Source organism: Scyliorhinus torazame, chromosome 4 (assembly GCF_047496885.1).
Source record: "Scyliorhinus torazame isolate Kashiwa2021f chromosome 4, sScyTor2.1, whole genome shotgun sequence".
Taxonomy (NCBI): domain Eukaryota; kingdom Metazoa; phylum Chordata; class Chondrichthyes; order Carcharhiniformes; family Scyliorhinidae; genus Scyliorhinus; species Scyliorhinus torazame.
The window spans coordinates 114,609,421-114,636,284 of NC_092710.1; the positions used below are offsets into that span (position 1 = coordinate 114,609,421).

A 26,864-nucleotide genomic window follows, 5' to 3' on the forward strand; every position below is an offset into this window, starting at 1 on the left:
GGAGTTAAGGATAGAGGGGGGAATACGGTGCAGAGTGCGGTGAGAATAAACAAGGTATTTAGGGACTTCTATGGGGATCTGTACAGGTCTGAGCCCCCAGCGGAGGGAAGAGGGGATGCGACGATTCCTGGATCAGCTGAGGTTCCCGAGGGTGGAGGAGGAGGAGGCGGCTGGTTTGGGGGTGCCGATTGGGCTGGAGGAGCTGGTTAAAGGATTGGGGAGCATGCAGGTGGGGGAAGGCCCCGGGGCCGGGTGGGTTCCCAGTTGAATTCTACAGGAAATACGTGGACCTGCTGGGCCCGTTGCTAGTGAGAACTTTCAATAAGGCGAGGGATGGGGGGGGGGGGGGGACCTTGCCCCCGACAATGTATAGGGCGCTGATTTCTTTGATCCTGAAGCGGGACAAGGATCCACTGCAATGTGGGTCGCATAGACCGATCTCGCTCCTCAATGTTTTTTTTTAATAAATATTTTATTGAAAATTTTTGGTCAACCAACACAGTACATTGTGCATCCTTTACACAACATTATAACAATACAGATAATAATGACCTTTTTTATATAAACAAAAAACAACAAATAAATAAATATTAAACAACAAAAATGAAAACTAGCCCTAATTGGCAACTGCCTTGTCACAGGCTATACCCCCCCCACCCACCCACCCCCATCCCTCCCCCCCCCCCCCAAGTCCTGGGCTGCTGCTGCTGCCTTCTTTTTTCCCCCATCTATCTTTCCGCAAGATATTCGACGAACGGTTGCCACCGCCTGGTGAACCCTTGAGCCGACCCCCTTAGGACGAACTTAATCCGCTCTAGCTTTATGAACCCCGCCATATCATTTATCCAGGTCTCCACCCCCGGGGGCTTGGCTTCTTTCCACATTAGCAATATCCTGCGCCGGGCTACTAGGGACGCAAAGGCCAAAACATCGGCCTCTCTCGCCTCCTGCACTCCCGGCTCTTGTGCAACCCCAAATATAGCCAACCCCCAGCTTGGTTCGACCTGGACTCCTACTACTTTTGAAAGCGCCTTTGTCACCCCCACCCAAAACCCCTGTAGTGCCGGGCATGACCAAAACATATGGGTATGATTCGCTGGGCTTCTCGAGCACCTCGCACACCTATCCTCCACCCCAAAAAATTTACTGAGCCGTGTTCCAGTCATATGTGCCCTGTGTAATACCTTAAACTGAATCAGGCTTAGCCTGGCGCACGAGGACGACGAGTTTACCCTGTTTAGGGCATCTGCCCACAGCCCCTCCTCGATCTCCTCCCCTAGCTCTTCTTCCCATTTCCCTTTTAGTTCGTCCACCATAGTCTCCCCTTCGTCCCTCATTTCCCTATATATATCCGACACCTTACCATCCCCCACCCATTTCTTTGAGATGACTCTGTCCTGCACCTCTTGTATCGGGAGCTGCGGGAATTCCCTCACCTGTTGCCTCGCAAAAGCCCTCAATTGCATGTACCTGAATGCATTCCCTTGGGGCAACCCATATTTCTCGGTCAGCGCTCCCAGACTTGCGAACTTCCCGTCCACAAATAGATCTTTCAGTTGCGTTATTCCTGCTCTTTGCCACATTCCATATCCCCCATCCATTCCCCCCGGGGCAAACCTATGGTTGTTTCTTATCGGGGACCCCCCCAATGCTCCGGGCTTTCCCCTATGTCGTCTCCACTGTCCCCAAATCTTCAGTGTAGCTACCACCACCGGGCTCGTGGTGTAGTTCCTCGGTGAGAACGGCAATGGGGCTGTCACCATAGCCTGCAGGCTGGTCCCCCTACAAGACGCCCTCTCTAATCTCTTCCACGCCGCTCCCTCCTCCTCTCCCATCCACTTACTCACCATTGAAATATTAGCGGCCCAATAATGCTCACTTAGGCTCGGTAATGCCAGCCCCCCCCTATCCCTACTACGCTGTAAGAATCCCTTCCTCACTCTCGGAGTCTTCCCGGCCCAAACAAAACCCATGATGCTCTTTTCTATCCTTTTAAAAAAAGCCTTCATGATCACCACCGGGAGGCACTGAAACACAAAGAGGAATCTCGGGAGGACCACCATCTTAACCGCCTGCACCCTCCCTGCCATTGACAGTGCTACCATATCCCATCTCTTGAAATCTTCCTCCATCTGTTCCACCAACCGCGTTAAATTTAGCCTGTGCAATGTGCCCCAATTCTTAGCTATCTGGATCCCCAGGTAACGAAAGTCTCTTGTTACCTTCCTCAACGGTAGGTCTTCTATTTCTCTACTCTGCTCCCCTGGATGCACCACAAACAGCTCACTCTTCCCCATGTTCAATTTATACCCTGAAAACTCCCCAAACTCCCCAAGTATCCGCATTATTTCTGGCATCCCCTCCGCCGGATCCGCCACATATAGTAGCAGATCATCCGCATATAAAGATACCCGGTGTTCTTCTCCTCCCCTAAGTATTCCCCTCCATCTCTTGGAACCTCTCAGCGCTATCGCCAGGGGCTCAATCGCCAGTGCAAACAGTAATGGGGACAGAGGACATCCCTGCCTTGTCCCTCTATGGAGCCGAAAATATGCCGATCCCCGTCCATTCGTGACCACACTCGCCACTGGGGCCCTATACAACAGCTGCACCCATCTAACATACCCCTCTCCAAAACCAAATCTCCTCAACACCTCCCACAGATAATCCCATTCCACTCTATCAAATGCTTTCTCGGCATCCATCGCCACTACTATCTCCGTTTCACCCTCTGGTGGGGCCATCATCATTACCCCTAACAGCCTCCGTATATTCGTGTTCAGCTGTCTCCCCTTCACAAACCCAGTTTGGTCCTCGTGAACCACCCCCGGGACACATTCCTCTATTCTCATTGCCATTACCTTGGCCAGGACCTTGGCATCCACATTTAGGAGGGAAATTGGTCTGTAGGACCCGCATTGTAGCGGATCCTTTTCCTTCTTTAAGAGAAGCGATATCGTTGCTTCAGACATAGTCGGGGGCAGTTGTCCCCTTTCCTTTGCCTCGTTAAAGGTCCTCGTCAGTACCGGGGCGAGCAAGTCCAAATACTTTCTGTAAAATTCAACTGGGAATCCGTCCGGTCCCGGGGCCTTTCCCGTCTGCATGTTCCTAATTCCTTTCACCACTTCTTCTACCGTAATCTGTGCTCCCAGTCCCACCCTTTCCTGCTCTTCCACCTTGGGAATTTCCAGCCGATCCAAAAAATCCATCATTCTCTCCCTCCCATCCGGGGGTTGAGCTTCATACAATTTTTTATAAAATGTCTTGAACACTTCATTCACTCTCTCCGCCCCCCGCTCCATCTCTCCTTCCTCATCCCTCACTCCCCCTATTTCCCTCGCTGCTCCCCTTTTCCTCAATTGGTGTGCCAGCAATCTGCTCGCCTTCTCCCCATATTCATACTGTACACCCTGCGCCTTCCTCCATTGTGCCTCTGCAGTGCCTGTAGTCAGCAAGTCAAATTCCACATGCAGCCTTTGCCTTTCCCTGTACAGTCCCTCCTCCGGTGCTTCCGCATATTGTCTGTCCACCCTCAAAAGTTCTTGCAGCAACCGCTCCCGTTCCTTACTCTCCTGCTTCCCTTTATGTGCCCTTATTGATATCAGCTCCCCCCTAACCACCGCCTTCAACGCCTCCCAGACCACTCCCACCTGAACCTCCCCATTGTCATTGAGTTCCAAGTACTTTTCAATACATCCCCTCACCCTTAGGCACACCCCCTCATCCGCCATTAGTCCCATGTCCATTCTCCAGGGTGGGCGCCCTCCTGTTTCCTCCCCTATCTCCAAGTCTACCCAGTGTGGGGCATGATCCGAAATGGCTATAGCCGTATATTCCGTTCCCCTCACCTTCGGGATCAATGCCCTACCCAACACAAAAAAAGTCTATGCGCGAATAGACTTTATGGACATAGGAGAAAAACGAGAACTCCTTACTCCTAGGTCTACTGAATCTCCACGGGTCCACACCTCCCATCTGCTCCATAAAATCCTTAAGCACCTTGGCTGCTGCCGGCCTCCTACCAGTCCTGGACTTCGACCTATCCAGCCTTGGTTCCAACACCGTGTTAAAGTCTCCCCCCATTATCAGCTTTCCCGTCTCTAGGTCCGGGATGCGTCCTAGCATTCGCCTCAAAGTTGGCATCATCCCAGTTCGGGGCATACACATTTACCAAAACCACCATCTCTCCCTGTAATTTGCCACTCACCATCACGTATCTGCCCCCGTTATCCACCACTATAGTCTTTGCTTCGAACATTACCCGCTTCCCCACTAATATAGCCACCCCCCTGTTCTTCGCATCCAGCCCCGAATGGAACACCTGCCCCACCCATCCTTTACGCAGCCTAACCTGGTCTATCAGTTTCAGGTGCGTTTCCTGTAACATAACCACATCTGCTTTAAGTTTCTTAAGGTGTGCGAGTACTCGTGCCCTCTTTATCGGACCGTTGAGCCCTCTCACGTTCCACGTGATCAGCCGAGTTCGGGGGCTTCCCACCCCCCCCCCCCCTTGCCGGTTAGCCATCATCTTTTTCCAGCTTCTCACCCAGTTCCCACGCAGCTGTATCTCCCCCAGGCGGTGCCCCCCCGCCCATCCTCTCCCGTACCCACTCCCCCCTTTCCCCAGCAGCAGCAACCCAGTAATTCCCCCCTCCCACCCCCCCCCGCTAGACCCCCCGCTAGCGTAATTACTCCCCCCATGTTGCTCCCAGAAGTCAGCAAACTCTGGCTGACCTCGGCTTCCCCCCGTGACCACGGCTCGCACCGTGCGACGCCCCCTCCTTCCTGCTTCTCTATTCCCGCCATAATTATCATAACGCAGGAACCAAGCCCGCGCCTCTCCCTCGGCCCCGCCTCCCATGGCCAACGCCCCATCTCCTCTCCCTCCCCACCTCCCCCCATCACCACCTGTGGGAGAAAGAAAAGTTACCATACCGCAGGATTAGAACATAAAACCCCTCTTCGCCCCCCCCATTCGCCCCACCACTTTGTCCAAACGTTCTTTTTCATAATCCACTCATTCCAGTTTTTCTTCTACAATAAAAGTCCACGCTTCATCCGCCGTCTCAAAGTAGTGGTGCCTCCCTTGATATGTGACCCACAGTCTTGCCGGTTGCAGCATTCCAAATTTTATCTTCCTTTTGTGAAGTACCGCCTTGGCCCGATTAAAGCTCGCCCTCCTTCTCGCCACCTCCGCACTCCAGTCTTGATAAACGCGGATCACCGCGTTCTCCCATTTACTGCACCGAGTTTTCTTCGCCCATCTAAGGACCATTTCTCTATCCTTAAAACGGAGGAATCTCACCACTATGGCTCTGGGAGTTTCTCCTGCTCTCGATCCTCGCACCATAACTCGGTACGCTCCCTCCACCTCCAACGGACCCGTCGGGGCCTCCGCTCCCATTAACGAATGCAGCATCGTGCTCACATATGCCCCGACGTCCGCCCCCTCCACACCTTCAGGAAGGCCAAGAATCCTCAGGTTGTTCCTCCTTGCGTTGTTTTCCAGTGCCTCCAACCTCTCCACACATCGTTTCTGGTGTGCCTCCTGTATCTCCGACTTCACCACCAGGCCCTGTATATCATTCTCATTCTCGGCTGCTTTCGCCTTCACGACCCGAAGCTCCTGCTCCTGGGTCTTTTGTTCCTCCTTTAGCCCTTCGATCGCCTGTAGTATCGGGGCCAACAACTCTTCCTTCATTTCCTTTTTTATCTCCTCCACGCAGCATTTCAAGAACTCTTGTTGTTCAGGGCCCCATATGAAACTGCCACCTTCCGACGCCATCTTGGTTTTTGCTTGCCTTCCTTGCCGTTGTTCCAAAGGATCCGCTGCAATCCGGCCACTTTCCTCTCCTTTTTCCATCCGTGTCCAGGGGGAACACCCTCCTGGTTTACCGCACGGTGTTTTTAGCCGTTAAAATTGCCGTTGGGGCTCCTATCAAGAGCCCAAAAGTCCGTTTCACAGGGAGCTGCCGAAACGTGCGACTCAGCTGGTCATCGCCGCACCCGGAAGTCCTCGCTCCTCAATGTTGATGCTAAGTTGCTGGCAACGAGAATTGAGGACTATGTCCCGGGGGTGATTCATGAGGACGAGACAGGGTTTGTGAAGGGTAGGCAATTAAATACAAATGTGCGGAGGCTCCTCAGTGTGATTATGATGCCCCCGGTGGAGGGGGAAGCGGAGGTAGTGGCAGCGATGGACGCGGAGAAGGCCTTTGACCGGGTGGAGTGGGAGTATCTTTGGGAAGTGTTGCGGAGGTTTGGGTTCGGAGGGGGGTTCATCAGTTGGGTCAGGCTGCTATATAGAGCCCCGGTGGCGAGTGTGGCTACGAATCGGTGGAGGTCGGAGTACTTTCGGCTGTACCGGGGGACGAGGCAGGGGTGCCCCCTAGCCCCCTTGTTGTTTGCACTGGCAATTGAGCCTCTGGCCATGGCACTGAGGGAGTCCAGGAAATGGAGGGGACTGGTCCGAGGGGGAGAGGAACACCGGGTGTCATTTTTTTCATAGATTATCATAGAATTTACAGTGCAGGAGGCCATTCGGCCCATCGAGTCTGCACCGGCTCTTGGAAAGAGCACCCTACCCAAGTCAACACCTCCACCCAATCCCCATAACCCAGTAACCCCACCCAACACTAAGGGCAATTTTGGGCACTAAGGGCAATTTATCATGGCCAATCCACCTAACCTGCACATCTTTGGACTGTGGGAAGAAGCCGGAGCACCCGGAGGAAAGCCACGCACACACGGGGAGGATGTGCAGACTTCGCACAGACAGTGACCCAAGCCGGAATCGAACCTGGGACCCTGGAGCTGTGAAGCGATTGTGCTATCCACAATGCTACCGTGCTGCCCCTGTCATTGTATGCTGACGACCTGTTGCTGTATGTGGCAGATCCAGAGGGGATGGCGGAGGTCATGCGGATCCTAAGGGAGTTTGGGGACTTTTTGGGGTATAAACTCAACGTAGGGAAGTGTGAGCTCTTTGTGGTGCATTCAGGAGACCAGGGAAGGAGGATAGACGAGCTACCGCTGAAGAGAGCGGAAAGGAGCTTTCGGTATCTAGGGATCCGAGTAGGTAGGAGTTGGGGGGGGCCCTGCACAGGCTCAATTTGATGCGGTTGGTGGAGCAGATGGAGGAGGATTTTAAAAGATGGGATATGCTGCCACTCTCGCGAGCGGGTAGGGTGCAGTCGGTCAAAATGACGGTTCTCCCGAGGTTTCTCTTTGTGTTCCAGTGCCTTCCCATTATGATCCCCAAGGCCTTTTTCAAACGGGTAAGCAGGAGCATCATGGGTTGTGTGTGGGCGAATAAGACCCCGAGGGTGAAGAGACTGTTTCTGGAGCGTAGCAGGGACAGGGGGGGGCTGGCACTGCCGAATTTGTGCGGCTATTATTGGGCAGCCAGTGGCGATGATCCGTAAGTGGGTAATGGAGGGCGAGGGGGCGGCGTGGAAGAGGTTAGAGATGGCGTCCTGTGTGGGCACGAGCCTGAGGGCGCTGGTGATGGCACCGCTGCTGCTCTCGCCGACAAGGTACAGCACGAGTCCGGTGGTGGCGGCGACACTGAAGATCTGGGGGTAGTGGAGGCAACACAAGGGCGAGGTGGGAGCCTCGGTTTGGTCCCCGATTCGGGAGAATCATCAGTTCGTCCTGGGAAGGATGGATGGGGGGTTTCGGAGCTGGCATCGGGCAGGGATTAGAAGAATGGGGGACCTGTTCATCGATGGGACGTTTGCGAGCCTAGGGGCGCTGGAGGAGAAGTTTGGGCTACCCCCGGGAAACGCTTTCAGGTACATGCAAGTGAGGGCATTTGTGAGGCGGCAGGTGAGGGAATTCCCACTGCTCCCGGCACAGGGGATTCAGGACAGGGTGATTTCGGGTGTATGGGTTGGAGAAGGCAAACTTTCGGCGATTTACCAGGAGCTGAAGGAAGAGAAGGAGGCCTCGGTGGAGGAGTTAAAGGGCAAGTGGGAGGAGCTTGGGGAGGAGATAGATGAGGGGCTGTGGGCTGATGCCCTGAGTAGGGTTAATTCTTCCTCCTCGTGCACCAGACTCAGCCCAATACAGTTCAAGGTTCATATGCACAGAGCGCATATGACAGGGGTGAGGTTGAGTAGTTTCTTTGGAGTAGCGGACAGATGTGGGAGGTGCTCAGGGAGCCCGGCAAATCACGTCCATAATGTTCTGGTTGTGCCCGGCACTGGATGGATTTTGGAGGGGCTTTGCGAGGACCATGTCCAAGGTGGTGAACGCCCGGGTCAAGCAGAGCTGGGGATTGGCACTATTTGGGGTAACGGACGAGCCAGGAGCGCAGGAGGCGAAAGAGGACGGTATTCTGGCCTTTGCGTCCCTGGTAGCCCGGCGGAGGATTTTGCTACTATGGAAAGATGCAAAGCCCCCTAGTGTGGAAGCTTGGATCAATGACATGGCAGGGTTCATCAAGCTGGAGAGGATAAAGTTTGCCTTGAGAGGGTCTGTGCAGGGGTTCCTCAGGCGGTGGCAACCGTTCCTAGACTATCTCGTGGAGCATTGGGAGGTGGTCAGCAGCAGCAGCAGCCCAGGGTCGGGGGGGTGGGGGGTCTTTTGGAGGGGCGTTTGGGTGAGTAGGGGGGGGGGGGGGGGATTTCCCTATTGGTGCTTTTAAATGTCATATGGGGGGTTATTGTATATGGGGGAAATCCAATGTATAATTTTTGGATTGTTGCGTTCTGGTTTCTTTTTTTTTGGTCGGGGGGGGGATTTGTTGAAAATCTGTGGAAAAATTTGAATGAATATATATATTTTTTTAAATAAAAAATAGCTGTACTGGAACAGCTTGGCTAGGGGTGCGGCAAATTCTGGAACACAAGACTTCAGGACTATTGCCAGGATAGTGTCAGGGCCCATAGCCTTTGCAGTATCCAGTGCCTTCAGCCATTGCTTGATATCACATGGTGTGAATCGTATTGACTGAAGACTGATATTTGTGATGCTGGGGATCTCCGGAGGAGACCCAGATGGATCAATCATTCGGCACTTCTGGCTGAAAATTGTTGCAAATACTTTAGCCTGATCTTTTGTACAGATGTGCTGAGGTCCTCAATCATCGAGGATGGGGATGTTTGCGGAGCCCCCCCCCTCCAATGTGTTAATTGTCCACCACCATTCACTTTTGGATGTGGCAGGACTAAAGAGCTTAGATCCAGTCCGTTGATTTGTGGGATCAATTAGTTCTGTCTATAACTTGCTGCTTATGCTGTTTGGCATGCAAGTAGTCCGGTGTTGTAGCGTCACCAGGTTGATACCTCATTTTACGTATGCCTGGTGTTGCGCCTGGCATGCCCTCCTACACTCTTTATTGAACCAGGGTCGATCCTCTGTCTTGGTGGTAATGGCAGAGGGGGGGATATGCCGGGCTAGGAGGTTACAGATTGTGGTTGAATCCAATTCTGCTGCTACTGATGGCCCACAGCACCTCATGGTTGCCCAGTCTTCAGTTGCTAGACCTGTTCAAAATCTATCCCAGCTAGGACAGTAGTAGTGCCACACAACACGATAGAGGGCATCCTCAATGTGAAGAAAGGACTTTGTCTTCACAAGAACTGCTACCGATACAGCCATTAACAAATGCATCTGTCACAGTGAGGATGAGATCAAGTATGTTTTTCCCTTTTGTTGGTTCCCTCACCACCTGCTGCAGTCCTAGTCTAGCAGTTATACACAGACACAATAGAAGCAAGAGGAGGCCATTCAGACCAGGGAAGGACAGCAGATTTCCTTCCCTGACAGACCAGTTGGGTATTTAAGGCAATCAACAATGTCGTTGTGGGACTTGAACCCTGATCCTCAGACGATAACCCTGGGTCTCTGGATTACCAGTCTAGCGACAATAGCACTGTACCACCGCCTCCCCTAAATACAATATTACAATAAGGTTTTTAAAACTGTTCCACAACAAGTTATTGACTTAAACCTCACCATCACTGATCAGTTCATCAAGATTACTCAATCTCCCACATCATTCACATGTCCGGTCATTAACCCAAACCTGCCGACCCTGATCAATTCCTAGAAAGATTTTCCTAGAAAGATTTTTCCTTCTCCCAGTGTCTGCGTGGGTTTCCTCCGGGTGCTCCGGTTTCCTCCCACAGTCCGAAGACGTGCAGGTTAGGTGGATTGGCCATGATAAATTGCCCTTAGTGACTAAAAAATGTTAGGAGGCGTTATTTGGTTACGGGGATAGGGTGGAAGTGAGGGCTTAAGTGGGTTGGTGCAGACTCGATGGGCCGAGTGGCCTCCTTCTGCACTGTATGTTCTATGAAAACTGTCCCTCGTCTGCTGAACGACAATTGATCAAAATTCCAAATCCTCTCCATTGACACTCCAGCATCACATATTAAACAGTTGCCACTTTTCAGTCTGAAACACTCCTGTCTGCACCAGATCCTTCATAGCCACTTACTGCATCCCATCGCTCCCTGTGGAGCATTCACGGCCTTAAACTCAGTGCGTTTGTTATCTAACTCGTTTTGTCAACCACCACCAAAATGGAATTGACCAGCACAAACAACATTTCCCCTTCCTCACTGCTGCCAAATCTCACTCTGCGATTTTCATAGGGTAAAGAAGACCGCAAACACAACTGCTCTGCCATACTAGGAAAGGTTAGAGAGGCAGAATAATTTAGGGAGGGAGTTTCAGAGCTTAGAGCCCAAGGAGCTGAAAGCGTGGCTGCCAAGGGTGTAGCAATCAAAGTCAGTCTCAATCCATTTCACATAAATATAACCCAATACCTTTAGGATGATGAAACTACTTACCAACAACACTAAATCCATTTTCATAACCAGGTTGCTCCAGAGCAAACATCCAACCAATAATACTTCCAACAGAAGACAGTGGCAAGAGAGACCAGCCTAGCGCCGCTGGGATTCTGCTTATAGCAGTGTATGACCGGCCATCATTTACCACTACGTATGAATGCAGGTCGATGTTCTCAAACTGGACAGGCACCGGGCTAGTTCCTACAAAAATCTTCGCATTCACCTTCCCATTCACACGCTGCGGAGATCCTGTAAAGAAACAAAGGGAAAAATAGTTATCGGATTTTTAAACTCATTTCTGGGTTGAATTTGTTTGACTGAAGGATTGATCAGTCAGGGCTTTTTGCACCTTTCGCTACCCAAAGATCTAGCTGGACAGGGTGTGATGGACATCAAATAAGGATAAGATTAAGGCTGGATTTTATGGGGTGCCGTGGACCCCACTTACCCCGCTATCAACTAAAGTCAGTGGCAATCTGCCTGCGATCCTGACGGCTTCCCTGAAGCCTTTTAACAACGGCAGTTAAATGGCTGTCCAACACCTCCCCTTCCTCCCCTAACTAGTAAAATCTCAGACAGGTCAGGGGCAGGAGGAAGGCCACCCGCTGGATTTTATGTGGCGTCCGCCTTCAAACCCGCCAGCAGCGAAGCATAAAATCGGACTCCCAAGATTCAAATGTGATGCTCATTCCCTTGCCCAAAAGGTTGATAACACAACCAAGAATCAAGCTAAATGCAAAAGGTGAAAGGAAATCAATGAGGCACAAGGAGAGCATGAGAAGAAACTGGCAGCTAACATAAAAAGGAATCCAAAAGTCTTCTACAAGCATATAAACAGCAAAAAAAAAAATATATAGTAAGTAGAGCCAATGAGGGATCAAAAATGGGATCCAGGAATGCAGGAAGAAGGCATGGTTGGGGTACTAAATTAGTACTGTCTTTACCAAGGAAGATATTGACAAACTCATCGTGAAAGAAGTTAAGATGCTGGGTGGGCTAAAAATTTGAAAAGGGACATTAGGAAGGTTCGGTGACAAAGTTAATAAGTCGCCAGGACCAGAGGGGATGCATTTAAGGGCGGCAAGGTGGAAATTGAGGAGGTACTTGCCATAATATTTCAATCCTCCTTAGATATGGTGGGCGATACCAGAGGACTGGAGAACTGCAAACATTGTGCCATTGTGCAAAAATTAACACAAGGATAAACCCAGTAAGTACAAATCAATCAGTTTAACATTGGTGATGGGAAAGTTTTTTAAATGATAACCTGTGGGACAAAATTAGCAGTCATTTGGACAAATGTGGATTAATTTTCATCGCACACGATAGATGGAATTTAATTCAGCGAAGTGTGAAGTGATACATTTTTGTACGAAGAACAAAGAGAAGCAATATCAAGTAAACGGGACAATTCTAAAGGGTGTGCAGGAACAGAGAAGCAGGGGAGGCAGGGAATAATATGCTCAAATTGTTGAAGGTAGCAGGGCAAGTTAAAAGAGAGTGGGTAAAGGGGCAAATAGGATGTTGGAGTGAGGCATAGGGTTACAAAAGCAAGGTAGTTAAGATATGGAGTCGATATGGAGAAACTATAACCATTGGCAGAAGGTTCAAGTAACAGGGGACCGTACCAAGAGAACAAACAGCGGCAGGAGGAAAAATATTTTTATGCAGTGAGTCGTTAGAATTTGGAGAGTGTGGTGTAATCAGATTCAAATCATGGCGGCACGGCTGAAGAGTGTGGTGTAGTCAGATTCAAATCGTGGCAGCACGGCTGAAGAGAGTGTGGTGTAGTCAGATTCAAATCGTGGCAGCACGGCTGAAGAGAGTGTGGTGTAGTCAGATTCAAATCGTGGCAGCACGGCTGAAGAGAGTGTGGTGTAGTCAGATTCAATCGTGGTGGCAGAGCTGAAGAGTGTGGTGTAGTCAGATTCAATCGTGGCCTTCAAGAGGGAATTGGATAAGCACCTGAAGTGAACAAAATTGCACAGCCATGGGAAAAGGGCAGGGAGGCAAGACTAGCCGAGTTGCTCTTACAGAGAACTGGTGCGGTCATGACAGGGTGAATAACGACTTCCGGTGACGGCGGGCGGGAGGCAGCCGCGCATTGGAGGGCTCCCGTTCGGGAACGGCATTGTCGGGGAGTAACGCCCGGTCCTAGGGCCAGCGACGGCAGTAAAAGTCGTGAGACAGCACAGAGGAGAAGGATGTCAAAAATCAGCAAAAACACGACCGTGAAAAAAGCGGCTGAAAGTCCGTTAGTGGAAAGGTCACCGCGGGGTCAGCAAAGAAAATGGAGGCTGGAGCACCAGGGGAGGCCACAGTGCTTACGGCTGAAGAAATAACTAAGGTGATGGCTGCGGAATTCGAAAAGCAGTTGGCGCAGATTGCGAAATGCATGGAGACGGTGAGGAAGGAGATGAGGGAGGTTTTGAGTGCGCTGGTGGAGGAGGCGGTTTCCCCGGTGATGACGGCGGTGTCGAGCGCAGTGGCGGAGGTGCGAGAGCAAGGGGAGGCGCTGAAGGAAGTGGAGGAGACGTTATTGCAGCACGGTGATCAACTTGCCTCGATGGGGAAAGAGATGCGGAAGGTGATGGAGATTAACAAGGATCTGCGAGGAAAAATGGAAGACCTGGAAAACAGATCCAGGCGACAGAATCGGAGGATTGTGGGGCTGCCCGAAGGAGTTGAAGGACCGAAACCAACTGAGTATTTTGCCGCGATGCTGGCAAAACTATTGGGGGAGGGGGAGGATCCCTCCCGATATGAACTGGATCAGGCTCATCGGTCGTGGAGGCCTGTACCAAAGGCGAGTGAGCCGCCAAGGGCAGTGACTCTGTGCTTCCGTAGGTACAGGGTGAAGGAGAAGGTCCTGAGCTGGGCCAAGCAGAAGCGGGTAGTGCAGTGGGCTGGAGCTGGTATATGTGTATACCAGGACTTTACGGTGGAGCTGGCGAGGAGGTGGGCTGCCTTCAACCGGGTGAAGAGGGCACTGTACATTAACTTGCCTCGATGGTGCAGTGCGGCATTGTATATCCAGCGAAGCGGAGGGTGATTTATAAGCTCAGGGACTTTTATTTTGGAACGGCGGAAGCAGCGGAGGAGTTTGCGAAGGCAGAAGGACTGTGGCAGAACTGACAAATTGAGGAATGGCCATGTAACGATGTAACCTCATGACTGTATTTTCTTCTTTTTTGTATCACTGCGTGCGGGCGTAGAGGCTAAAGGAGCCAATGTTGTATATATTTGGATAAGGGAAGGGACGGGACTTTCACTCAAAATGAGAGCTCTTTGGGGTGTAGGTGGATATGCGGGATTTGTGTGCTAAAAGGGGATCTTTGGGCTTACCTGGGGCCGGGCAAGGGGGAAAGGGACCCGGGCGGGGGCCTCCACGCTGGCTGGTTTAAGCCGGCCAGTGAACGGGAGGTGGGGGGAGGGGCTGCGGCCATCGGAGCCTGGCAGAACAGGGTCCGAGTGGTCTAGCCGGGATGGAAAGTTGGGGGGAAGGAACCGAGGTTGGGAGGAGGAGTTTTACAAGAGGCAGTGGCTGGGAGGAGCTGTGGGGGGGACGGGACAACTCTGGGGTATCATGTACGGTACTCTCTCAGAGGCTGGACGGCGTTGGTTTGGGGGGGGGGGGGGGGGGGGGGGAGCTGTGTAGATTAAGGGTGACTATGGGTAATCCCGGATTCCTTTTTGTCATTTGTTTATGTAAACATGCGGGTTGAGGTTTGGGGGTTGGTGGGCGGATGGGATCGTTGTTATTATGGGGATTGATATACCTTGCTGATTATTGTTTATTGATGGGTGTAAATGTGGGAGAAAATGTGAAAAAGGAGAATAAAATGTTTTTTTTTAAATGACAGGGTGAATAACTCCATTAACGCTTTAATTACTCTATGATTCAAGAAAGCTGTGGATGCTGGGGTCAATTAGAGTTTCAAGACAGAGACTTCTGGTGGCGGCTATGAAGGAGTAGGTCGCACATTTGGTGGCTCCCGCTCGGGTCGGACTTTTGGACCTTTCCCCCCCCGATTTTTCACCGGACTGGATTTGGAAAATTGATGATAGAGGCAATTGTGTACTGGATTCCCACATCGGTGCATGGAGAGGCAGACTTGAAGTGCTCGCAAAGACAGAACAGACGGACAGAGAAGGCTTGGGCTGAAGCTGCAGCGGGAGAAAGCATGGCGGAGGACCAGAGTCCTGGCTTGTCGACCCAGCGGTCAACGGAGCAGCTGATGCAATTTATCCAGGAGGGCTTCGCCAAACAGAAGCAGGAATGCTTGGACCCGATTAAAGAATCAACCGCGCGGCTGGAACTTCGACTGGATGCCCAAGATCGGGCGATCCAGAAAGTAGAGAAGGCGCTGGCTGAGCAGGAGGAACATCAAACTGTGGTGGAGTTGGAAGTGGAGATGCTGAGAGACCAGCAGAAAAGGCTCCTGGAGAAGGTGGAGGACCGAGAGAATAGGTCCCGCCGGCAGAACTTGAGAATCGTCAGGCACCCGGAGGGGTCCGAAGGAGCGGACACTGGGGCATACATAGCGGGCATGTTCGAGAAACTGCTGGGGGATGGGATGTCCTCCCGACCCTTGGAGGTGGGCAGGCCTCACAAGAGTGCTCGCGAGGAAGCCGCAAATTGGAGACTCTTCTCCCTCCTCTCCTCCCCTCCCTCCTCCCCCTCTCCAGGGCAATGGCCCCCCTCCCTGGGGGGCAATGGTGGTGAGATTCCACAGGTATTTGGGCAAGGAGCGTATTTTACAGTGGGCCAGGCAGACACGGAGCTGTAAATGGGAGAATAGTATCCTGCGGATCTATCAGGACCAGAGTGCAGAAGTCTCCAGGAGAAGAGCGGGGTTCAACCAGATACGGTCGATCCTTTTTAAGAAAAAGGTGAAGTTCGGGCTGCTGTATCCGGCCCGTTTCTGGGTCACGTATGAGGAGCAACATTTTTATTTTGAGTTGCCCGAGGAAGCGCTGGACTTCACGAAAAGGAAAAGACTGGTGGCGGATTGACGACTTTGAACTTTGCTGCAACGTTCACGTTTTAAAAACTTTGTTTTTTCGTTTTGTGGATGCTATTTGTAATGCCTTCTGTATTGATTTGGGGCCAGTTGCAGAGCTGAGTGAGTTAAAGTTTACATTTGCACTGATGGGGGATGGAGGTGTGTTTGTTAGATGCTGGAACTTCTGCTTAATCTTTTATTTGTTTAGCGGTTGTGTGTTGGGATTGTTTCTCATTTGAATGTGTGTGTATGAGCGGGGTGGTGGGGGGTACGATAGGTGGGAGAATGTCTGGCGCCAGGGGTGGGGCCACCAAGTTTGCTGGACGGGCTAGCTCACGGAAGCGCAGTGGGGGGGGGTGAGCAGATGTTAGGCCTATCGAAGGGGTCGATTTACATTGTGCTGTTACTAGGGGGATGAGGGGAGGGGGGTGGGGGTTTGCTGAGGGACCAAGAGAGGAGATCGGGGGCGGAGGCTGCATGGGGGCGGGCTTGTGGAGGTGTGGGGCGCGGGCTGGAGACTGGCCCAAGAAAGGTGATGGCTGATCGGCGAGGGGGGTTGGTCGACCCATGGAGATTTGGGCAGCCGAGAGTGAAGGAGTTCTCCTTCTACTCACACGTGCACAAAGTGCACTCCCGGATTGATTTCTTTATTTTGAGCAGGGCTCTACTGACGGGGATGGTGGGCACGGGGTACTCGGCGATCACAATCCCATACAGTGCCCCGCACTGGGTTGACCTACAGGTTAGTAAAGACAGTAACCAACGCCCGCACTGCAGGTTAGACATGGGACTTTTAGCTGACGAAGAGGTGTGCGGGCGGCTGAGGAAATGTATTCAGAACTACCTGGATGTCAACGACACAGGGGAAGTTCAGCAGGGGTGGTCTGGGAGGCATTGAAGGCGGTGGTTAGAGGGGAGCCGATCTCGGTACGGGCCCACAGGGAGAAGGTAGACAGGGCAGAGATGGACTGACTGGTAAAGGAGATATTACAGGTCGACAGGAGGTATGCGGAGCCAACAGAGGCAGGGCTTTTAAGGGAACGGCGGAGGCTACAGGCGGAGTTCGGCTTGTTAACCACAGGGAGGGCGGTAGATCAACTGAGAAAGGCGAGGGAGGGGCGATTTATGAGCATGGAGAGAAGGCAAGCAGAATGCTTGCACAGCAGCTTAGAATGAGGGAGGCAGCTAGGGAGATAGGGAAAGTAAAGGATGGGGACAAGAGCCTGGTTGGAGACTCAGCAGGGATGAATAAGGCATTCAAGGAGTTTTATAGTAGGCTGTACGGGTCAGAACCCCCAGCTGGGCCGGAGGAGATGAGGCACTTCCTTGGGGGGGGGCTGAATTTCCAGAAGGTGGACGGGGGGCTGGTAGAAGGGCTAGGGGCCCTCATCGGGTTGGAAGAGATAGCAGAGGGTCTGAAGGCCATGCAGTCGGGTAAAGCCCCAGGGCCGGACGGGGACTCAGTGGAGTTCTATTAAAAGTTCTCCGATATATTGGGGCCGCTGTTATTGAAGACATTCAATGAGGCAAGGGAATGTGGGATGCTTCCCCGACGATGTCACAGACCACGATTTCACTGATCCTGAAGCGGGACAAGGACCCGGAGCTGTGTGGGTCCTAGAGGCCGATCTCCCTGTTGAATGTGGATGCCAAACTGCTGGCCAAAATTTTGTCCTCTAGGATGGAGGATTGTGTTCCGGACGTTATTGGGGAGGACCAGACGGGGTTTGTTAAGGGAAGGCAGTTGGTGGCCAATGTAAGGAGGTTGTTTAATGTGATCACGATGCCCCCAGAAGGTAGGGAGGTGGAGGTAGTGGTCGCAATGGATGCAGAGAAGGATTTTGAGCGCGTAGAATGGGAATATCTGTGGGAGGTACTGGGACGGTTCGGATTTGGGCGGGGCTTTATTGATTGAGTCAGGTTGCTGCATCAGGCTCCTGTGGCAAGTGTACGGATGAATAGGACTACATCGGGCTATTTTAAGCTGTATCGGGGAACGAGACAGGGATGCCCCCTCTCCACACTGTTCGTGTTAGCCATAGAGCCGCTGGAATCGCACTGAGAGCCGCAAGGGGCTGTGCACAAACTAAATCTGGTCCGACTCGTGGACCAAATGAAGGATGATTTTAGGAGGTGGGACGTGCTCCCGTTGTCACTAACTGGGAGGGTGCAGATGGTGAAGATGACGGTCCTCCCGAGATTTCTGTTTGTGGTCCAGTGTCTCCCCATCTTTATTCCGTGGTCCTTTTTTTAAACGGGTCAACAAAGTGATCACGGGCTTTGCATGGGGGGGGGGGGCAAGACCCCGCGAGTAAAAAGGGGATGCTTGAGCAGAGCCGGGGAGAGGGCGGGCTGGCGCTGCCGAACTTCAGTAATTACTATTGGGCGGCGAATATAGCCATGATCAGGAAGTGGGTGGTGGTGGGGTTGGGGGGGGGTCGGGTCGTCGTCGGTATGGGAGCTTATGGAGGCGGCCTCATGTAAGGGCACCAGCTTGGGGGCGTTGATAACGGCGCCTCTGCCGTTCCCGCCGGCACGGTACTCCACCAGCCTCGTGGTGGTGGCGGCCCTGAGAGTCTGGGGGCAATGGAGGAGAAACCTGGGCAGGTTTCAATCTTCCCGCTCCTATCACCAAGGGGGATACAGGACAGGGTAGTTTCCAGAATGTGGGTGGGAGAAGGGAGCATCTCGGACATCTATAAGGAATTTATGGGGTCAGAGGGGACGCAGACGGAGGAGCTGAACCGCAAGTGGGAAGAGGAGCTGGTCGTAGAAAGAGGATGGTCTCTGGGCGGACGCGTTGAGTAGAGCAAACGCATCCACAACATGTGCCAGCCTCAGTCTGATGCAGTTTAAGGTTGTTCACCGGGCTCACATGACAGTGGTCCGGATGAGCAGGTTCTTTGGTGTAGAAGACAGGTGTGCGGGTGGGCCAGTGAACCATGTCCATATGTTCTGGACATGCCCAAAGCTTAGGGGATTTTGGCAGGGGTTTGCAGATGTCATGTCCACGGTGTTAAAAACAAGGGTGACACAGAGTCCAGAGGTGGCGATTTTCGGGGTGTCGGAAGACCCGGGAATCCAGGAGAAAGAGGCAGACGTTCTGGCCTTTCCTTCCCTGGTAGCCCGGAGATGGATACTATTAGCACGGAGGGACTCAAAGCCCCCGAAGTCGGAGACCTGGCTATCTGACATGGCTAGCTTTCTTTGTTTGGAGAAAATAAAGTTGGCCTTGAGAGGGTCAATGTTAGGATTCGCCCGAAGGTGGCAGCCGTTCGGCGACTTCTTTGCGGAAAATTAATCGGCAGCAGAAGGGGGGAGGGGGGCGGTTAGCTTAGCTTAGAGTAGGGGGTTAATAAAAAATGGGACCTGTAAGGGAGGAAGACGGCTTTTGCACTATGTTTATAAATTCATGTACAGTTCTTATTTTTTGTTGTTGTTGTAAAACCTTGCTCATCGGGAGGGTTTAAACTAGTTCAGCAGGGGTTCGGCAGGCAGGAATATGGTTTAAAGTGTGTATTCTTCAATGCCAGGAGCATCCGGAATAAGGTGGGTGAACTTGGGGCATGGGTTGGTACCTGGGACTTCGGTGTTGTGGCCATTTCGGAGACATGGATAGAGCAGGGACAGGAATGGTTGTTGCAGGTGCCGGGGTTTAGATATTTCAGTAAGCTCAGGGAAGGTGGTAAAAGAGGGGGAGGGGTGGCATCGTTAGTCAAGGACAGCATTACGGTTGCAGAAAGGACGTTTGATGAGGACTCGTCTAGAGGTAGTATGGGCTGAGGTTAGAAACAGGAAAGTAGAGGTCACCCTGTTAGGGGTTTTCTATAGGCCTCCAAAAAGTTCCAGAGATGTAGAGGAAAGGATTGCAAAGACGATTCTGGATAGGAACGAAAGCAACAGGGTAGTTGTTATGGGGGATCCAAATATTGACTGGAAACGCTATAGTTAGAGTACTTTAGATGGGTCCATTTTTGTCCAATGTGTGCAGGAGGGTTTCCTGACACAGTATGTAGATAGGCCAACGAGAGGCGAGGCCATATTGGATTTGGTACTGGGTAATGAACCAGAACAGGTGTTAGATTTGGAGGTAGGTGAGCACTTTGGTGATAGTTACCACAATTCCATTACGTTTACTTTAGTGATGGAAAGGATAGGTATATACCGCAGCGCAAGAGTTATATCTGGGGGAAAGGCAATTATGATGTGATGAGGCATGACTTAGGATGCATCGGATGGAGAGGAAAACTGTAGGGGATGGGCACAATGGAAATGTGGAGCTTGTTCAAGGAACAGCTACGGTGTGTCCTTGATAAATATGTACCTGTCAGGCAGGGAGGAAGTGGTCGAGCAAGGGAACTGTGGTTTACTAAAGCAGTCAAAACACTTGTCAAGAGGAAGAAGGAGGCTTATGTAAAGATGAGACATGAAGGTTCAGTTAGGGCGCTCGAGATTTACAACTTAGCTAGGAAGGACCTAAAGAGAGAGCTAAGAAGAGCCAGGAGGGGACATGAGAAGTCTTTGGCAGGTAGGATCAAGGATAACCCTAAAGCTTTCTATAGATATGTCAGGAATAAACAAATGATTAGGCTAAGAGTAGGGCCAGTCAAGGACAGTAGTGGGAAGTTGTGCTTGGAGTCCGAGGAGATAGGAGAGGTGCTAAATGAATATTTGTCATCAGTATTCACACAGGAAAAAGACAATGTTGTCGAGGAGAATACTGAGATTCAGGCTACTAGACTAGAAGGGCTTGAGGTTCATAAGGAGGAAGTGTTAGCAATTCTGGAAAGTGTGAAAATAGATAAGTCCTCTGGGCCGGATGGGATTCATCCTAGGATTCTCTGGGAAGCTAGGGAGGAGATTGCTGAGCCTTTGATCTTTAAGTCATCTTTGTCTACAGGAATAGTGCCAGAAGACTGGAGGATAGCAAATGTTGTCCCCTTGTTCAAGAAGGGGAGTAGAGACAACCCCGGTAACTATAGACCAGTGAGCCTTACTTCTGTTGTGGGCAAAATATTGGAAAGGTTTATAAGAGATAGGATGTATAATCATCTGGAAAGGAATAATTTGATTAGAGATAGTCAACACGGTTTTGTGAAGGGTAGGTTGTGCCTCACAAACCTTGTTGAGTTCTTTGAGAAGGTGACAACATTTGGATGAGGGTAAAGCAGTTGATGTGGTGTATAAGGATTTCAGTAAAGCGTTTGATAAGGTTCCCCACGGTAGGCTACTGCAGGAAATACGGAGGCATGGGATTCAGGGTGATTTAGCAGTTTGGATCAGACATTGGCTAGCTGGAAGAAGACAAAGGGTGGTGGTTGATGGGAAATGCTCAGACTGGAGTCCAGCTACTAGTGGTGTACTACAAGGATCTGTTTTGGGGCCACTGCTGTTTGTCATTTTTATAAATGACCTGGAGGAGGGCGTAGAAGGATGGGTAGGTAAATTTGCAGATGACACTAAAGTCGGTGGAGTTGTGGGCAGTGCAGAAGGATGTTACAAGTTACAGAGGGACATAAATAAGCAGCAGCGCTGGGCTGAGAGGTGGCAAATGGAGTTTAATGCAGAAAAGTGTGAGGTGATTCATTTTGGAAGGAATAACAGGAAGACAGAGTACTGGGCTAATGGTAAGATTCTTGGCAGTGTGGATGAGCAGAGCAATCTCGGTGTCCATGTACATCGATCCCTGAAAGTTGCCACGCAGGTTGAGAGGGTTGTTAAGAAGGCGTCCGGTGTGTTAGCTTTTATTGGTAGAGGGATTGAGTTTCGGAGCCATGAGGTCATGTTGCAGCTGTACAAAACTCTGGTGCGGCCGCATTTGGAGTATTGCGTACAATTCTGGTCGCCTCATTATAGGAAGGATGTGGAAGCATTAGAAAGGGTGCAGAGGACATTTACCAGAATGTTGCCTGGTATGGAGGGAAGATCTTATGAGGAAAGGCTGAGGGACTTGAGGCTGTTTTCATTAGAGAGAAGAAGGTTAAGAGGTGACTTAATTGAGGCATACAAGATGATCAGAGGATTGGATAGGGTGGACAGTGAGAGCCTTTTTCCTTGGATGGTGATGTCTAGCATGAGGGGACATAGATTTAAATTGAGGGGAGATAGATATAAGACAGATGTCAGAGGTAGGTTCTTTACTCAGAGTAGTAAGGGCGTGGAATGCCCTGCCTGCAACAGTAGTGGACTCGCCAACACTAAGGGCATTCAAATGGTCATTGGATAGACATATGGACGATAAGGGAATAGTGTAGATGGGCTTTAGAGTGGTTTCACAGGTCGGCGCAACATCGAGGGCCGAAGGGCCTCTACTGCGCTGTAATGTTCTATGTTCTATGTAAAACCATAAATACCTCAATAAAATGTTTATTAAAAAAAAAAAGTTTCAAGACAGATAACCGGATTTTTGATCCACTAAGAGTGTCAAGGGATGGAGTTTGGGATTAAAAACCAATTGTGGGTGAATACAGTTGAAGTACAGGACAGCTGTGACCTTCTTGGAACAGACTTGAAGAGGCTGGGTGGCCAATTCCAGGTTCTAAGCTGAATTATGGTTAAATAACCTTGTGACGTACATCATTTACAGTTCAGACAAAAGGGAATGACTACTCAGGATAAGTGTTGCAGTGTCATCCATGGAACAATGCCCAACTCTCAGAAGCAAAAAATCCCAACAGGTCGAACTCTCTCCCATTCACAAATCAACAATCCGGTTCCCATCCTTTTGCAGTGTACAAACAGCCCAGACAACCAGAGACAAGTACAAAATAGTGCATCATATTAAAATAAAAGCAAATTACTGCGGATGCTGGAATCTGAAAGCAAAAAGAAAATGCTGGAAAATCTCAGCAGGTCTGGCAGCATCTGTAGGGAGAGAAAAGAGCTGATGTTTCGAGTCCAGGTGACCCTTTGTCAAAGCTGCATCATATTAGTGTACTTTATATCTGGGGAATAGGCAGATTTTCTCAGTTTAAATCAGAGCTCACTTAAAATATGAACTTATTTCATAAAAGAACAGTTCCACCTTTAACCCAAAGCACTTGTTTTTCTGGTGGCCGCCTACCTTCGACTGTGTTCTTGTTCTGACAGATGTCAGCTCGTGAAGCCACCAACCTATAAAGAGTTTGGTGACTTCCCTTTGTCAGCAACATGCATTCAAACAATGCAATCCATCGTTGTTAATCTTCTTCCGCACGAGTGACCTTTCCGGTCTTGAAATGAAAATTTAAAAACAAATCAGTCTTACCTTCTGCTACACACTGCTTTCCATTTCCATAATAGCCAGGGTTACAGTGACAGCAGAAGCCTGCCACATAGTCGCTGCACTGGCCGTGAATCGAGCAGATATGACGGCTGTTGGCACACGTCAGTTGTCTTTCGGTACTGTACGAGAAAACTGGTAGAAGGGGGGAAAAATGTCATGATCGAATTTGAGTACAAGACACAGATTTTCAACTTTAGCAGGAGTTTGGTTGTTACGTGGGTGGTGGGATACACAGAACGGGTATTAGTTTCTGTCACTTATTTACAATTTCACCCTACAAGAGGGAACCACATACAAGAAAATGCAGCTTATAAAAAGTCAGAATCAAGAGTATTACTCCAAATACTACACATGAGAAAAGATATACAGACACAGCTGTGACAATATAGAGGGATAAAGACAGGATTCAGCTGGAGAGAGGGTGAATGGCTCTGATACGATCTCATGAAAAGGGGTACAGAGCCAATTTCATGACTTGCATTGGCACACCAAATCTCACTCAGAACACTCAGTGCATTGACTCTGTTTGAAGTGATGGTTCAAGCACTGACAAACAAATGGGCTGACAAGTTGTAACTAGTGGGATGTCACATGGATCAGTGTTGGAGCCTCAGCGATTTACAATCTATATCAATGACTTGGATGAAAGAACCAAATGTATGGTGGCTAAATATGCTGATAACACAGATGGGTAGGAAAGTAAGTCGTCAAAAGGACATAAAGGGCGGGATTCTCCGCCAACTGGCAGGGCGGGCCATACCAGCGCCGAGGAGTGAAGTGAACCACTCCGGCGCGGGCCACCCGGAAGGTGCCGAATCCTCCGCACCTTCAGGGGCTAGGCCGATGCCGGCGGGGTTTGCGCCGCGATAGCCAGCGCCGAAGGGCTTGGCGGCACGAGGACTCCACAGGCCGCCCACAGAGCCAGGGGCCGCCGGTAAGGACCTGGTCTAATTTATGCCAGCGGGGACCAGCCGAAAACGGGCGGCCACTCGGCCCATCGCGGGGCGGAGAATCACCGGGGGGGGGGTCACTGCCAACGGACCCTGACTGGCGCAGCGGGATTCCTGCCCCCGCTGAAAAGCCGGCGCCGGAGAATCCGGCATTCACGTCGCCCCCCCCGGCGATTTTCCAGCCCGGTGGGGTGTCGGAGAGCCCCGCCCAAAGAGTCTCCAACAGGATCAAGATAAGTTTTGTAAGTGGGTAAAAATTTGGCTGGGATAGAGTATAATGTGGGAGAACATTAACTAGTCCACTTTGGCAAGAAGAATAGGAAAGCAAAATCTTATTAAAATGGAGAGAGATTGCAGAACCATACAGTAGGGTCTGGGTGACCTGGTCCATGAATCACAAAATGTTAGTATCCAGGTATTAACAAGTAATTGGAAAGGGATTAGAAGGTTGTTTATTACTACAAGGGGAAACAGAAATTAATTAGGAATGTTTTGATACAATTGTACAGGGCATTGGATAGACCACATCAGGAGCACTGTGTATAGTTTAGGTCTCCTTATTTGAGAAAGGACAGAATTGCATTTGAAGCAGTTCGGAGAAGGCTCACTCGACTGATTCCTGGGACTAAAGAAGTTAAATCATGGGAAAAGGTTGAGGATGGACTGCAGTGGTTCAAGAAGGCACCATCACCTTTTCAAGAGTGATTAGGGATGTGCAATAAATGCTGACCTAGCCAGCAATGTCCGTGTCCCATGAATGAGCAGAAACAAATATTGGTTCTATACTCTTTGAAATTTGAAAGGTGATCTTATTGAAACATCCTGAAGGGCTTTGACAGGGTGATTACTGAAAGAATGTTTCCTCTTGGGGAGGCTCAAACTACAGGACATGTTTAAACATAATAATCTTTATTGTAACAAGTAGGCTTACATTAACACTGGAATGAAGTTACTGTGAAAAGCCCCTAGTCGCCACAGTCCGGCTTCTGTTCGGGTACAGAGGGAAAATTCAGAATGTCCAAATTACCTAACAAGCACTTCTTTCGGGACTTGTGGAAGGAAACCCGCGCAGTCACGGGGAGAACGTGCCGACTCCGCATAGACAGTAACCCAAGCGTGAATCGAACCTTGGACCCTGGCACTGTGAAGCAACAGTGTTAACCACTGTGCTGCCGTGCCGCCTGAGATGATGGAGAAATTCTCTCTCGGAGGGTCATTAGTTGTGGAATCCTCTTCCCTGAGAAATGTAAGCTAGGGCATTGAGTCTATTCTATGCAGAGATGGATAAATTTCAAATTGACAAGGGGGTGAAGGGGGTCAGTCAGGAAAGTAGAGCGAGGCCATGATCTTATCAAACCATGGGGCAGTCTTGATGGGTTGAATGGTCTTCGCCTGCTCCTGATTCTGGTCTTCCAGGAAGGGAGTGCAAAGCCTAGAGCTGTTCACTATACTAAACATTATACTAAGTGGATTCCAACAATAACCCCCCAGACCTATATCATTGACACACTCCACACTGTGGAATAGCAAAGTCAAATCTTTTACTGAAGTGGAAACATTTTATAAATTAATTCTAAAACTTCACAATAAGTCGACATCTCGAAGGGAGAGCAGAGCACTGGACACTCATTTGGTAGAACATTTTTCATTTATATAGCACCTTTAACACTGCAAACTTCCCAAGATGTTCCACAGCAGCATAATGTCAAAATCTGACACCGGGCTCCACAAGGAGAAACTGGAACAGGCAACCAAAGGTAGGTTTTAATGGGTGTCATAAAAGAACAGGGATGTGGAGAGGTGAAGATATTTAGAGAGGAAATTTCAGATCTTAAGGGCTAGACAGCTGAAGACATGGCTGCCAATAATGGGAGAAAGAACATCGGCAATGTACAAGAGAGAAGAACCGAGGAGCGCAGAGATCTTGGAGGACATGCTAAGTAAAGATGGGAAAGGCTATGGAAAGATATGAACACAAAGATGAGAATGATAAAAGTCAAGACATCAGCAGTCACCTTAATACAGGGGATGGAAGGGCAAAACTAAAACCGCAGTGGGAGGCCACCAGTGAAGAGAGATTCACTAGATAGGCTGCCCAAACAATGTAGCTGATAAAACAGGTCAGAGGTTGGATATTCTGTGACTCATATCATGACACCCCAGAGCCTCTCCATCCCCAAGTCACAAGCCAGGAGTGCAACTCTCTACTTATCAAAGCTTAATACTTATCAACTTTTCGGATAGACTCGCTTGTTGGGTGAATTGGACATTCAAAATTCTCTCTCCGTGTACCCGAACAGGCGCCGTAGTGTGGCGACTAGGGGATTTTCACAGTACCTTCATTGCAGTGTTAATGCAAGCCTACTTGTGACACTAATAAAGATTATTATTGACACAATGCAGGGCAAAGCAATCCACTTGTTTAGAAGCCTGCACACCATGGCTGCAGCATGTACCATCAACAAGATGCATTGTTGCAACTGGCCAAGACTTCTTCAACAGAACCTCCCAAACCTGCAACCTCTTAATGCCTAGAATCTACAAGGACAGTAAGTGCATGGGGGCATCATGACCTTCCAAATCAAACACCATTCTGACTTGTAAATATACTACCATTTATTCACTAAAATTGGGCAAAATCCTGGAATTCCCTCCCTAACAACACAGTGGGAACACTTTGAGAGCACCTGTATGACTCAAGAATACAGCTCACCATGATTTCAAGGGCAATAAGGGATGGGCAATAAATGCTGGTCTCGCCAGCAACTCCTACATATTTTAAAAATGAACGTAACGTGAGTGAGGTTAAAAAGGGTGCACTCTCCTGCTGGAACCATTTTCC

General features: G+C 50.2%; 1 protein-coding gene across 1 annotated transcript in view; it reads right to left on the bottom strand.

The window, feature by feature from the left end:
- Nucleotides 1-26,864, bottom strand: part of nid1a (nidogen 1a) — a 171,624-nt gene that overhangs the window by 126,294 nt on the left and 18,466 nt on the right. Inside the window, exons 5-6 of the mRNA XM_072498519.1 lie at nucleotides 23,055-23,204; nucleotides 10,800-11,051 (exon numbers count right to left, since the gene is read on the bottom strand). Coding sequence (XP_072354620.1) covers nucleotides 10,800-11,051; nucleotides 23,055-23,204 — 402 coding nt within the window. The remainder of the gene's footprint in view (nucleotides 1-10,799; nucleotides 11,052-23,054; nucleotides 23,205-26,864) is intronic.